General features: G+C 44.5%; 1 protein-coding gene across 2 annotated transcripts in view; it reads left to right on the top strand.

Moving 5' to 3' along the window:
* The window catches only part of TNFRSF11A (TNF receptor superfamily member 11a), a 28,423-nt gene extending 13,820 nt beyond the window's left edge, over positions 1 to 14,603 (top strand). For both annotated transcript variants that reach the window (XM_069008286.1, XM_069008287.1), the window contains 7 exons: positions 53 to 196; positions 1,317 to 1,410; positions 1,758 to 1,852; positions 2,736 to 2,843; positions 4,698 to 4,750; positions 6,383 to 7,235; positions 11,394 to 14,603. In XM_069008286.1, coding sequence (XP_068864387.1) covers positions 53 to 196; positions 1,317 to 1,410; positions 1,758 to 1,852; positions 2,736 to 2,843; positions 4,698 to 4,750; positions 6,383 to 7,235; positions 11,394 to 11,773 — 1,727 coding nt within the window. In that variant the 3' untranslated portion in view covers positions 11,774 to 14,603. The remainder of the gene's footprint in view (positions 1 to 52; positions 197 to 1,316; positions 1,411 to 1,757; positions 1,853 to 2,735; positions 2,844 to 4,697; positions 4,751 to 6,382; positions 7,236 to 11,393) is intronic.
* The last annotated feature ends 202 nt before the right edge of the window (positions 14,604 to 14,805 follow it).

Here is a 14,805-nt window from a genome sequence, read left to right as displayed (position 1 = left end):
CTTGAGGCTTTTTATCAGAGAGATTTTTACTCTCATCTGCTTTCTCCTGTAGGGAAAGCCTTGAAAGAAGTGAACCCAGGGAACAGCACGTTCCAGCGGCAGTGTGCTTGTACGATGGGCTACCACTGGAATGAGGACTGCGACTGCTGTCAGCGGAATACCATGTGTGCTCCCGGCCTCGGAGTCAAGCCTCCTGGTAAGATACAGAAAGGGGATGTACAAAATGCCCAGCTCAGGCCTACTGGATGAGGCCAGCATCGTGTGGGTTGTGACATTAGGGAGGGTACTTTAGACTCTCAGAGGACAGAAGATGCATGTCTGAGTTGTTATTACTACTGCATATAACCCTCCTGGACTGTTCACATTTTGAAGGCTTCTGCTTCTGTAGTTTAAATAGTATCTTGGATCAAGTGACTTCTGCAAGATATCATGTGGACATGGCAGTAGTTGCAAGGTGTCCAGTACATTTCTAATGTTTGCTGCGGTGTCTGACTGTGAGTCACTAGGTCATGCATCGCTCCCATATTCAGAGAGGCAGTCTTTTGGGGGTTGTTCCTGAGGTCCAATTTTGCAATCTGGTTTTGTGCAATGACTTTGCTTTGCCATTTTTTAATGTTATAAGCAAGTTAAAAGTGATTAACACTTTTCAGGTAGCTCATGTGTTCTGTTTTAGCAAGTATTCTGTTTTGGATGGCTAGTAATGCAAAGGTTTATTAGAGACATTAATTTCCTCTCAAGTCTAATTAAAATAAGATGCAGGTGTTTTGTGGGTAGAAAATAGACAGTCAAGTTCAGAGTTCTAGTGAGCACTGGGAACAGCTGCATCAGGCATAAGGAACCCCAAAAATGCAGCAAGTAATAGAGTAACAGAGGAAGAAATGCTGTATGGGCCTGGAGGACAGTTGCTGTTTTTTATCCAGCCTAGCAAAGCCTTATACAGCATTTTGTTTACTGTGTCTTCATAGAAGTGACAATACCAGTCAGTATCACTGTCTGTGGCACAGCATCATCGTGAGGGAATTAATAGGAGGGGAAGGATGTAACAGCTGTGTGTTGTTTTACAATAACTGCAAATGGCTCCTGGTCATTTCTCATTTTGGTCATGTAGAGAAGTGCTCAGGTGAGACTTTCCAGGGCTTACATGGGATTGTATTGCTGCCCTAATATAACCTAAGACCCCACTCTTAAGAAAGCTTTTAGGGCATCTGTGGAGGGAGAGTGGAGCAGGAGGATGAGGAGCATAGTCACCTTCCTCTCGCTTGGAAGGAACTCACAGAAACTCATCTATGACATTTTTCTTCCTTTGCTACACACAGTGCAACAAGACAAGGACACAATGTGCATACCATGTCCCAGAGGCTACTTCTCAGATGTCTCTTCATCCACTGACGAGTGTAAATCCTGGACCAAGTAAGTCCCTGGGTGTTGTAAAAGGAGCACACTGGCCAGAAGACAGGGAGAAGCTTGGGCAAAAGCATTTCTCAGTGGGGTGTTCCAGGCTGCCTGTAGAGCACACGGAGCATCAACGTTGGCTGTGTAGTGATGAAAGCATTCTCAGGCTGAAGCTTGAATTCTCCTTAGAGGAGAACAGGAGAGAGCAGTGACAACAGAACTGCTGAGCCAAAAATAAAGAAAATATCTGAGGTTCTTAGGGGTGGAGAAATGTATTTTACAACAGAAAGTACTGCTCTGCATAAGCGTAGGAGGCACAACAAGCTTCCTTGAGAGAACCTAGCTTCTTTGTCTTTCTTTTTTAGCTGTACAGCTCTAGGAATGGAAGAAAGCACGCCTGGGACTGACAAGTCTGATGCAGTTTGTAAAGAACGGAAGATGCCTGAGCCATCAGAAGATGGTTTGTGTCCTCATACAGATTGTCTGTTGGAAAGTAGCAGGAAGGAGGAGCGATGTGATTACTAGAGGTTTTGGCTGGCTTAAATCCATTCTCATTGTGGGTGACTTTAGGGAGAGCAGCTGTAGACCAAGAGAGTGCTCTTGGAAAATCCCACCTTTAAAAGTTGCTTCAGGCCTGGTGACTCTAGGGCCTATATCCACTACTAAGATGAGTTTTACACCTCTCACCGAAACTGCATGGCAGCATTGCTGTTATAGCCATGTTATACCCATGACTCCATCATGTTTACAGCTTGCTCATTTTTATGTGCTTTCCACATACACATTACATGTATAAAGAGTAGCAGCTCCTCTCCTTGCTTATTTTATAGCAGCGGATACAGTCTCAGCCTAATCCGTCTCAGATATCCCTTCTTGCCCACTGTCCATTTCCTTCTCCAATGTGGATATGGTACCAAGGAGGTTGCTTTCCTGGCATGCAGTGATCCATCATAACCTGAGATAAAGGACAAATTTTTCCACCTGTATCTATAGTCTCCACAAGATGTATGTCCTCTGTTCCCTGAGTGAGATCAACCTCAGCCCCATGGCCTGCTGGCAGCTTGAAAGGGAACACTGAGAGAAGCCTGACCAGACAATATTGCTCTGTAACACCAAGATTCTGGTTTTTATGGAGATGTCTTGGTACCTGGTACCTTCAGTGAGGCTGCTTGTCACAGAACTGCACGAGTGCTAGACCTGTTGTTCTCATTATAGAAACTAAAGATCAAGTAGGAAGGAAAAACAACCCTCTGCTGTAGAAAAGCAGGTAAAACGAGCAAGGATTGTCATACTGCTGAGTGCAGGCTGCGTGTTGATGGCGCTATCTTTTTCACACCCTGCAGGAACAAACAGGATCTTATACGTGTTGATTGTCATCTTGTTTTTTGTGACACTAATTGGCATTGTCGTCTTCATCGTGTACTACAAGAAGAAGGGGAAAAAGCTGACAGGTACATTATAGCTAATGGTATTTACGAGTGTGACAACTGTGGCTCTCTGTGCACTCTGATTTCATGGGTAACCAACAGATTAAGAAGCTCAGGAATTACACTGGAAGTTCCATGCTATCCCTATGTCTGTCTATATGGATATGTTTTACCTAGCACAAAGCCAGGCTACAAATTCCTTTCCTCTAGGCAGGCAGTGATTTACAGTGTATTATGCTTAACCCATGGAGTGACCATCCTCAGGGCTATTTGACCATGTTTGGAAGGAGGAGGGCTGGTGCTGGGGGTTTTCACAGCAGCCTGGCTGCTCTGCAGCACCTGGCACAGCTGACCCCTTGGCTGAAGGGAAGCAGTGACACATATAAGTCCTGTCTTCTTCACCTTACTTTCCATTCTACCCAAAAACCTACATCTGGACAGGTGAAAATAAGGATTTCAAGACAAAGGCCTGATGTGTATTTGAGAACATGATGGAGACAATGTTTTTAGCTGAAAGCTGAAGTTCTGATGAGGTATGGAAGAAATACTAGAAGGAGATAGAATGAATAGTTAAAGTAGAAAAATAGAAAAATCCTAGCCAAGGGCATACTGGATAACAGTGGGATGCTGAGTTTATTATTAATAGACTGGAAATACCTTCACATTCCTCCACTCTCTGTTAAGCCCTGGGTCTCTTTAGTGAAGGACATACCTCTATTGTTCTGTTCATTTTTAATTTTTTGCCCCCCTAAACATGGAAAGCTTTTTCCATCATTTCCTTTCCCAAGCACTAGCAATTTATGAAAAGTGTTGGGAGCAGTGGAAAGGAAGACAGAATTCACTTCTTGTAAAGCATATTTCAGCCTGTGTTTTAGAAATAGGCTGCCTCTGCCACACTAAACATGGGTTGTGCTAAATCTGGAATTTCTGGGATGGGCTGGAGGAAATGGTGACTCTGCTCGCAAACCAAATACTTGCGATGCAGAGCAGGTTAGGGGGAAATGCAATTTCTTTGGTGTTTCTATTGCCCTGCTGCTCTGCAGTGACAGTCCCTCGCTGCCTTTGCAGGGGGAATCCTGCTTACCTGAGCCTGAGAGAATTGCAGGCTCAGGAAGAAGCCCTTCCTGCTTGGTGTGGGTACTGGTGGTAAATGTGCAGACTCAACATCAGAGCAACAGAGTCATTGCTGGGAACTGGCAGTGGCTGCACAGCTGATCTATCTTCAGCCATGCAAAACCATCATAAACTTCAAACGTACATGGGACTTGAGCCCTGCAAAGTCTCCTGAATGTATAAACACAAAACAAGAATTGCTCACTGTGTCAGTTGTTGCCCTAAAGCATGTTGGACTTACAGGTTTTCCTTGGGAGATATTCCAAAGAAATTGGAATGAATTTCCCCGTTAAGCATACCCTGATTAAGTAGAATATGCTATATTTGAGCCTGCCATCCTGTGGTTTCAATGGCTTACCCTCTTCTCTCCAGGCTTCTCACTCCTGTCTGGGAAGGGCCTTTGGGCCTTCCATGTGACTTCTCTTGAAATAGACCATTTCTGCTGTGAGCGGGTCGTTGTTGGGCCAGTCATAGCTTGGTGTGACATATGACCAGGAAAGAAACCCCATTTGATGTGGAACACAGTTTAACCGTGGTCTATTTTAGGAGCTTGGAAACATTTGTTCCACAGAAATATATCCCTGTTCCAGTTACAACGAATCTTCAGCTAGACCGATGCTGGGACACTTGAACAAGCAGTAAAAACAGGCTTGCTGGTTTTATTTAATATGATATTGCGGGTTGTGAATGACTGTGGGTGTTTAGGTCTGTGGTTAACTTAAGTGCCTGCTATATGTTACAGCTACTCTTTTGTTTTCCCTACAGCAGATCTACAGAACTGGGCTAATGAAGTGTGCAGCCAAATAAAAGGAACAAAGGTAAAGTCAAAGATGGTAGCATTTTCTCTTTGTTTTGTGTTTTCCTCATGACATTCCTGACACCCCTTCTGAAGCAGACTCCATGGTAAACTTTGGCTAGAAAACAAATTTTGAGTTCCTCAAAAATTGCTCGCAGCTTTGGCTTTTTCAGTCTGGTTTTCTGTAAATGTGAGGCATGTGAAATCACCATTCACAAATAGCTTCTGAACTTGCTCTCTGGTTTCAGTCAGTTTTAACAGAGATAAAGGTCTCGTGATTATTTAATATTTATGACGAGAAAGTTAAACATGAACCCACTGGTTGCTGAATACCTGAGACTGCCTAGGAGAGAGCCTTTCTAAATTCTAAGTGCAGGAAAAGCTTCAGCTGAGTTTGCCCGTTGTTATATACCAGAGTGCTCACAAGGAAGAAACCTGGATTTGGGTCTATGCCAAAAATGCCAGGCATGCAAGGCATTAAACACAGAGCCGTCAGCTGAAGAAACTGGCTGTTTGACTCCTTAATTCTAGGGAGGAAGAAATCCTGCTTGTGCATTCCAATATGAAATAAGTAGGAGCTTTTGCTCTGGAAGTACACCAGCCCCATGCTTGAAACACTCAGCTGGTGGCACTGGTTCAAGTTCTTGTGCACAGCCTGCTTGACACCATGGATGTGGATTGAGGTGTCCCAAGTGTCCCACCATCCCTTCTAGGAGCTGTGATGAGCTTAGCTGTTGAAAGACTCAAATTTCTTTGCGTAAAAGAAAAACCAAACATACCAAAAAACCCCATCTTTCTGAGCAGGCAGTTCCTCTTTTGTCTCATAAGTCTTCATGCAACCTCCTGTCTTGGCAGCCGCTCAGATCCTCTGGGACAGAGGAGTGAATCAACAGCAATTAGTGGCTGGCACCACTTACACTCTCTTGTCTATCCTGGGAGATCTGAGCAGACACTAGAAATTAAAGGTATCAGTTCCCATATACCCATCTTTAAAGCACAACTTGTATAAACTGAAGAAAACCCCTGAAGTACTTCCCAACCCTTTTTTTGGAGCCAAAAATGTAGGTTTACTTTCTCAAGTACTCTGACAACATGATGTCATGGGCCTTTGCATTTGTTGTCCTAACCTTTCAGGTTAATACAACCTTGAGTTTTTTTCTAGCTTGTCTCAGAACTTCTGAATCAACCCAGGTTCTTTCTTCAATCATTGCTGATATTAAAAATTAGCCCCCAGTAAGGCCTTCACAGATCAACAGCCCTTCAGATATATGGAAGGGTTTCCAAAACCTTATAAGCAGTTAGGTGGGTATTACTAATGGTCCATAAGGAACAGCAGAATCCAGCAATTCTTCTAGATTTATTAACTCTTCTTAAGTGCCCTCGAAAAAACTAGGAATAGTTGTCTCACAAGATCAAATGTTATTGCCCCCAAGCCACCAGATTTTGTTCTGAACACCTGCTGAGCCTAGCATCACCAGCCACAGTTTCACAGAAGAATAGAATTACACTTCAAGACTCAAATATAGCAGTGCTGCTCAACCTCAGCAGCTCCACACAGAGGAACGACCATGATCTGCCTTTTCCTTCTTTGTCTAAAAAATAACTTTATGGTGATCTCTTTCTTAAAGACATTTTTACTTTAAATTTCTTTCAGGAACCCCCCAGAGATGCTTTTGTTACTGTGAACATCACGAATGCTGCTGTCCCCCAGACCTCTGAAGACACGTGTCTCCTGGGCCCCTCTGGCTCTCCTGTCCCTGGAAACTTGTGCTGCACCTCTGGTCACACTCCTTGCAGGAAAGAGAGCCCCAGCACAGAGCCTTGTGAGGCAGGAGACTTTTCTGTGGTAACCGAGACTGATGATTACCAATTCCCACCAGTTCCCACGGAAGATGAATACATGGATAAGGATCTCAATAACACTGATTATTTATCTTTACTAAGTCGGACTGCCAGTAAAACTGTGTCGTCATTTTCAGAACCAATGGAGGCAGGGGAGAATGACAGCTTGAACCAGTACTTTTCAGGTATTGGGAGCACAGAGGACATATCAGTCTCTCAAGGCTTTCACCCTCCCTCCAACACAGATGGGGCATACATTACCACAGACCAACTTCTTCAGAAATCTTGCCAACATGCCTACAGTTGCCTGAAGGAAACAGGCAACAAGGACACAGATCATTTTGCAACAAACTGTGACTCAGAGAAGATCTGTGCGAGGTGTGGCATTTTGTATAGAGAATCTCCCCAAAAGTGTAGCAAACCCTGTTGTGCTGTGGCTGACAGCACCTCCACCTCCCCAGAAACTGGTTCCTTTGCACAGTGCACCTGTGGTTTGAATTTTCTCTCTGCTGGTCAGAGCACTCTAGCAAACGATCTTGGTATGGAAGATGCATCTTCAGATACTACCAACATGAAACACCAGAACACGAACAGAAGCACTTCAGGGACACACAGAAGCACTTCAGGGACAAACAGCAACACTTCAGACCTCCCTCCAGCATCTGGTAAGCCCATTAGGCTTCACCCATACTCAGTTGTGTAGGATTATTCTCTTTGCTAGCTCAGTAGTATTCAGAGGATCTGATTTAAGAGAAGGATAAAATGATGCTATTTCACTTAATTGCCCTGAAGCTAGTCTGAAAAAAAAGTCTGAAATGTTGAGGCCATTTGGTTTGTATTGAATTCTGCAAGAAGAGTGAGCCCAGCAAGGGAGCATTGTCCCACCCTGATCTCACCAGCAATGCAGAACCCAAGTTCTGGCTGCCACTGCAGAGGCCAGACAGTTCTGTTAGCAGGTGTGTGTATTGGAGAAAGCTGAGAAAGACGACAATAGAGGAATGTAGAGGCTGAGCTAAGGAAGGATGCACAATGCTCAGGCAGATACTTTCCATTCACCAGTGTGGACACACATTTTTGCCATTAGGTTTAAGTCCAGTTACATTTATACAGTGGTCAATGAAACTCCAGCTGGAGCTGTAAATTGGTGGCTGTGACTGGGACTAAGAGATAATCTACAATTTTCTGCTTATAGCTCTTTGTTTTTATTTGTTAGGATATAAGCGTCCACATAAAATAGTTTCATACAGACACTGTTTCTCCATACACATATGCTTTGTCCCCTAAACAACTCTGAAACACTGACTAGTTTATGTAGAGTAAATATATCAAAACTGTCAAATGAAAACAGGGAAAAAAAAGTCACTGAAGCAAAACCAGCAGAAGGGAAGTTATGTGCCTTCTCTGGATGAAACTTTCCTTCCCCAGACTTCTCTTCAATATAAAAGTCTGCAATCTGCTTGTCATATGTTATTAGTCATTTTAGATTATAATCTCGTAAAGTTGGATGCTCTATTTTTATTTATATCAGTGCACTGCCCAGCATAATGAGACCTTAGTGTTGAGTGGGACATCCAAGTATTACTGTAATACCCACAGCAGTTGTAAGCTGTTGCCCTTCTTTAAAACCATGTCATGCCTTAAATTTCTTACGGAGACATTCTTGTCAGTCTGCCAAAGCCCCAAAACAACACACTTGAAGGCCCTTCCTTTCTCAACATGCATTCCATATGGGAATCTGAAAGTGTACAGCATTCATCTTCTGAAGAGCAGAAACTTTCTGCTGCTTCAGTTCCCTGAAATCCTGACACAGTTTCACAGCCTGGTCTATATAAATGCAGCAGGAGTAAAGAGAACATAGATTATCTTTTTTGTTATTGTTGGAAGGTGACTCTTGAGGTACAACTGAAAGTCAAGTTATATTTGGTACTGCTTTTCTTTCTAAATATGACACGAAGAGAAAGAGAAAATGTTAAGGAACAATAGAGCAAACAGGAGAGCTTGGATATAAGGGCCGTGCTATCAAGTGCCATCTTAGATCTGCAGCATAATTCTTTTTATAGGATTTTCATTGTGTCTGTGCCTCCGTATATGTACATGCTATAGTGCCATCTGGTGAAACCTGAGCACAGATACCGTGCTCCTAATTTGCCAGTTTTTACTCATGACTGCAGGAAGATACTGACAGAGCTGTGGGCAGTATCAGAGCGTGGGTTAGTTGATCTGTGGGTAACCTGGATTGCTGGCAGAGTAATTTTTCTGCCCACAGAATGTCCGTGGCCCCCCTGGCAGCGCCTGGTTGCATGAGGACTGGGACAGGGCTTAGCCATAGGTTCCTCACTGAAGTACCTCAGCCCCACCGGGGCTGCACGTGTGGGTGCATCAACATCTCTCATTTTGCTAGACCTTGTGACATGCCCAGATGGAATAAATGTGTATGTAAAATAATTTTCTGTAAAGCTTCTCAAAGCAACTGAAGCCACCAGGCTTTGCACACAGTTATGTTAAATCAGAATGGTATAGAAGAGGGTTGATGAAAAATGGGAAGAAAAAGACCATGGGAAATTCCATGAAGTTTTGTTGTTAGTTCATTAACGCTCAAAATGACAACAGAACTGGTAAACTCTGTCCCTCCTGTGTTACAATCCTAGAAGACCAAAGTGAACCTCTGGACAGGTGCCCCTTCCAGGGGTCACCACTGGAGATGGAGGTAAGCCTTCAAGCACTTTTTCAAACCCCACTGGAGGCAGTGAGAACATGAAGGGTCAGTTCAGGCCCACCTCAAGGCCTGTGCAGGGCTACAGCATAACACATGAGTACAGGAAGGCTTAGCTGACTCATAGTTGGGACTGGATTTGCAAAGCCTTTCACTTCCAGATCCCAAACCAGCTTGGTTTGGCAGTGACGAACAGTTCTCACCACCTAGAGGCCATTAAATGTCTCAGAGAAAATTATTTGCCTGCATTGTTCCAGTTCTTAGTGAACAATTACCACAAAAATTAATCTGTCTTTGTAATTAATATCAAATAGTCTGAAGAGATCAAAAGGCTGAAATGCTGCAGAGAACAATGCCTTCACCCTGAATGTGTCCCTTATACTTTCAGGTTGGAAGCACTTTTCTTGGCACAGTCTAGGAAGCTCTTGTGTCCATTTTTTGTGCTTTTGGGCCTCAAATATCCTTTCGTTTCAGCATGGTATCTTCAGAAAGCACAGAAGGTTTGCCAGCCACATTCAGCTAAACATTATAAATGTGTTAATCTGCCTTTTTTATTTCCCTCCCCACTGTCACATATACTTCTAAATTTTTGATCTCGTGCTGAGCACTGCTAACCTTCATAGCACCTTTTGCAAGCGACAGGCAATCTGTTTAAAGACAAACAGTTATTTTTGTACTGCCATTATGCCCAAGAGTTTTGTTTGTGGCGAACAGCCAAACTGAATCAAACACAGGGGAAAGAACCAGCAGGGAAAATCTCCCACAGAGAAAACCCTTATGGACACCTCATGTTAATCAACAGCACTTGGAAAGAAAGCAAAGAGCTGCCAGTGCAGTGGTTTAGGTGAAATAAATAAGATTGCTTAAGGAGGGCCTATTAGAGAGACACTCGAGTGCTGCCCAGACTCAGCTCTGAACAGGCACAGATCCTGACTCCTCCACACAGCTGGAGACCAGTGCCCAGTGCTGGTGTGCAAACATCACCCATGGCCACTGGAAAAACAGAATTTCTCTGGGCTGGGCCATGCTTATCTGCAAGGAAAATGGGAATGTTTCAAGTGTTGAGGAGTGCAATCAAGAAAGGCACAAAATGTCTAAAAGGTGTCAGATCAGGCTGCAAGTAATGATGAAGTGAAGCACAGCAGGAAAAACATTCCTTAGTAAGTGTGTTCACAGGCCAGGAAAATTTTGTTTACTTGGTTTCTTCAGCTTGTTTCATTTTCAAACTTTAACAAGCTTGTTAGTTTGATGTTGGAAGTTTATTCTCAGTTATTTTCTTTCTGCTCTGAGGAAAGTTTATTAATTCCCAGAGCTTGGTCCTGCTGTCACTTAGGTCACCAGCCCAGTCCTTGAATAGCAGAAAGATTGAATTTATACTGAAAAATATCTAACCTCAGGCAGACTGACTGAAACCATAACTCTGTTAAGTTGCTATAATATAGACTCTGTGTCTTCCCTGGCGTCAGTCTATATCTAGCTAAATCCAAGAGGGGGTTAGGTGAGTGCCAGAGTGTACCTAGAAGGAGGATCTGGATTATATGAAATAATTGTATAAGCTCTGTGTCGTTTGAACACTATGCAACTGTGTGATCTGATGTTAAGTCTTTCAGTATTTATTCAGTAAGCCTGCTATCTAACCCAAATAGTAGGATTGATTGGGGTTTTATTGCCTCTTTGGTAAAGAGTGTGATTTCTGGGACTCTAGGAAAAAATAAATCTCATAATCAGATAAAATTAGCATTTCTTCACAAACCACAGGCAGAGGCAGATTGGACACAGCTTTGTGCATCAGGCAGCAAAGGGAACATGAGATCGTCGCTCTCTCTCTGGCTTCCCAGATCACAGCTCAAAGGGAAAATGTTTCCAACCCTTCCAGACAGGCTCCCTGTGTATGACAGACTTTGTCCTGAGGAGATGAAAATGGAAATAATGAAAAGGTCCAGTGGAAGGCATTGATTATAAGAGCATCCTCATGTCACGGGGGAAAAAATAATGGAACAAGAATAAAGCCACCGCAGCAGATTAAGTTCACTGCACTAAGTGTCCATCCACCTTGTGAGGGGAAAATATTAATCATGTGTGTCTTCTTTTCTACTCCCTCCTTCCCTAGGAAATGTGACTGGAAACAGTAACTCCACCTTTATTTCAAGTGGACAAGTAATGAATTTCAAGGGCGACATCATTGTTGTCTACCTTAGCCAAAACTCTCAGGAGGGGGCAACGGCCTCGGGGCCGAGCGAGGAGAACGTGGGCAGCCCCGTGCAGGAGGAGAACCTCAGCCGCTGTGAGACTTTTGCCGGCAATGCCCAGCACTACAAGGAGAAGTGTGCGGAGCTGCAGGGCGCCCACCCGGCGGCGGGGAGCGGGGGGCCACGATGGCCTGGTGGAGCCCTCGCCCAGGAGCGGGGCCCATCCTGTGGTGGACAAGCCTCCCAGCCCGTGCAGGAGGAGGGGAAGCTGGGACACTTCTCGGAGAAGGTGTTGAACTGAGGGGACACGGTGTCCTCACTGCGGACCAGGGCACCGGCAGGCAGCTCCCGATGGAGTGTGGGGCTGCTGCCGTGCTGCCAAAATCCTGGGTGTCACGACAGACTGAGAGGCTGTTGCTGCCCCTGGTGTCTCCTGGGAAATTTTACAGCTGGAAGGACCCTCATGGCACACATGTCGGTGGTGGTGGTGCTCTGGGTGGAGGTGGCCGATGAGGACGGGCGCACGCGTGAAGCCGGGCGCGCTGCCCCTGTTGCAGAAGCAGCAGCTGGGCTTTCTCCTCTCCCCCAGGGGAGATGGGCTCCCTGCCTGCCCCCCATTCCCTTTCACCTCTCCCTGGCAAGTGGCAAAGGGAGCTGGGATTCGTCGACCTGGGGACTCTGAGGAGGAGAGCACTGCTGGTCAGGTGCACAGGATGCTCCCGGAGAGGGGATGACATGGCCAAGGACTGGACTGATGGGGGCCCCTGAGCTCTGCCTCAGGGTTTCCTTTCTGCAACTAAGCTGTATCCATTTTGCTGGGTCTTGGAGGTGGAAGGAAGCCATGGTGCTGCTGCCAACCTTTGCCTCCCTGTGGTCATGTGGCAGGTGGCATCATCCCTTCTCATCTTTCCCCAAAGAAGCAGATACTCCAGTCTCAAACCAGCGCCAGAGCCGAGGTCCTGGTCTGCCGCTTACTGACTTGTGGGTATAAATAGGTGTGTGTAATGCTGCCACAAGCGGATGATAACATGCAAAATACAGCTGATGTGCCTTAAAAGCATATCAGATTAATCTCGAGCAAAGAGCATTTATAGTGACCCTGGTTCCCCTCTGCCTTATTACACCTCTCCAGAGGAGTTCAAACCTCTGGAGATGAGAGTGATGTGTGCCTGGTATACTGCTGCAGGAATAATATCACTATAGTTTTAAGACAAAGAGCTGCTAGCAGGTGGAGAAAGGGTCTGGTACAACCAGCTGTGGATATTTCCTGAGTTACAGGAGAGGGAGGGATTACCCAAAGATGGAGAATTTGGTCAGGGTCAAACATTCTTTTATCTGCCCAAACAATTTTGTCATTCCCTCTGCTATTTTCACTAATATGCAGAGATTTACTTAGGTAGCATGAAGCAGTTTCCAGAGCTTGGCCTGTGTGAGCTGAAGTCAGAGTGTAGCCTTTGTAACACTGAAAGCTGATGAGCAATGGGACCAAAGGTTTGGCATTAAACAATAATAGTAGTTGTATTTAGAAGGGAATCTTGACTACTCAACTGGTTTTAGTTCCTGTCCAATATCCTGTAGCTTTCTCCAGCAGCCACTGTGGAGACAAAGATGAAGGGAACAGAGTGTCAAGGAACTCCCAAGAGAAAAAGATAACATTTTTAATGATTTCCTGACAAAGGATAATTTTCTGACATTCTCCTGCAGGTAAGAGTGCTGCAGGAATCTATCTGCAGCCAGAGCCTTCAGGAGGGCAAGTGCTCTTTTTCCTGCCAGACAGCAAAGAGATCTCTTACCTAGTGTAGTTTTGGGTTCCCTGATGGAAAAGGTCTCTGGTCAGAAGGCTTCTCCTCAGGAAGGTTTTAAAGCTGAGGGGTTCACTGCATAGCTGCAATGTTTGCAGTAGTACTGCTCTGTAGGGAAAGAGCACCTATAAAGCTGACAAGGTGATCACTGTGTCACAATGAGCTTCTCATGCATAAAACAAAAGGATGGACTTAACCACCTTCACCTCTCAGGAGAATAATTCTGCATTGTTTATATATCTGGGATCTAAAGTTCAGTACAAATGTGCAAGACCTTCTCTTGGGTGACTGGCAAAAAGAGCAAATGAACAACCTCACTTTCACCCAAGTCTCACTTTCACCTCTATGTGGCCTTCAAAAAACTAGACCACCCTAGCCTAGACTCAGCCAGGCAGGTAGATTGTCCCATTCAGTGATGGCCCAAGCTACCTCTGCCTCTCTGAAGGTGTGTAACTGAGGCTCTCTTATCTGTGGTATTCTTTTTTCTTTCCTGCTGGATCTTTTACAACCTCTTTCTAGCCTCTTCTGAAGTAGTTCTGTATCCCCTAGCACTGGTACAATAGGGACAAGGAAGCAGAACCACCATCACCTTCAGGCAAGGTGGTGTAGCTATTTTCCCACTTCATCTTAATTTTTTCAGTTGCGTTTTTCTGGAAAGCCTTCTCCAAGGCATCTGTCCTGCTGGAAAGTGTCCAACCAGCCCCATTTACAGGACAGGCAGGACTGAATTCTTGTGCTCATCTCTGGGTAAATTACCTGTCTGCAGGTCTGTCTTCTTCTCCTTCTGCAGCTTCTTTCTTCCCTGGGTTTGTATCTGCCACCAGAGAGCAGGCTCAAAATCCTGGTTTGAAGGGAGACAATGGGAATTTACGATGTGTCCTCAACGAGGATACATTTTTCACTCATTGAATTTCAGGTTCCTACTGAGCAAGGATTGAAACTAGGATCATCAGCAAGCAAGAAGTAATAAGTCCCATATGGCAAATGTGATGCAGATCCAGTTCTTTTTCTTCCTCTAGAGTCTATCCCAAAGTGAAAAAATAATATCACAGCCATTAACATGCTGCATGTTCCCTGGGTCTCTGCCTGACTCCTTAGACATGGATCCCAAAGGGACTTCTTTATCCTCGTGATTTCATTTGTCTTCAGTTTGGAGCTGAGGGTGGTTTTTAGCATCTGTTTGTACAACAGGGACCTGTGCATTGGGCACTAATTTGGAGGCTTCTGGCTGCTGTTGTAATACACATAACTAATGGTAATAAAAATCTGAAATATCTATTTGAGAAAAGGTGAAGGTTTTATTTGAATAAACAGGGAAAATGAAATACATTAGTATATGCCTGTGCCTGTTTGAAAAAAAAGAGAAAAAGAAAGAAAAAAGAGCAAAATGTGAATATAATTGCATTCCTAGTTAGGCTTTTGTAACATTTTTGTATGTTGAATTGTTTTAACAAGAAGTGCTTCCCTTCCACAGTGTGTGCTGCAATGCATATTCTGCACCTGCACTGAACCAGATAGGAGCTCTCATAGA

Source organism: Aphelocoma coerulescens, chromosome 2, assembly GCF_041296385.1.
Source record: "Aphelocoma coerulescens isolate FSJ_1873_10779 chromosome 2, UR_Acoe_1.0, whole genome shotgun sequence".
NCBI lineage: Eukaryota > Metazoa > Chordata > Aves > Passeriformes > Corvidae > Aphelocoma > Aphelocoma coerulescens.
Note: the sequence above shows the minus strand (reverse complement) of the source record. Positions and strands in the feature narration are given on the sequence as shown.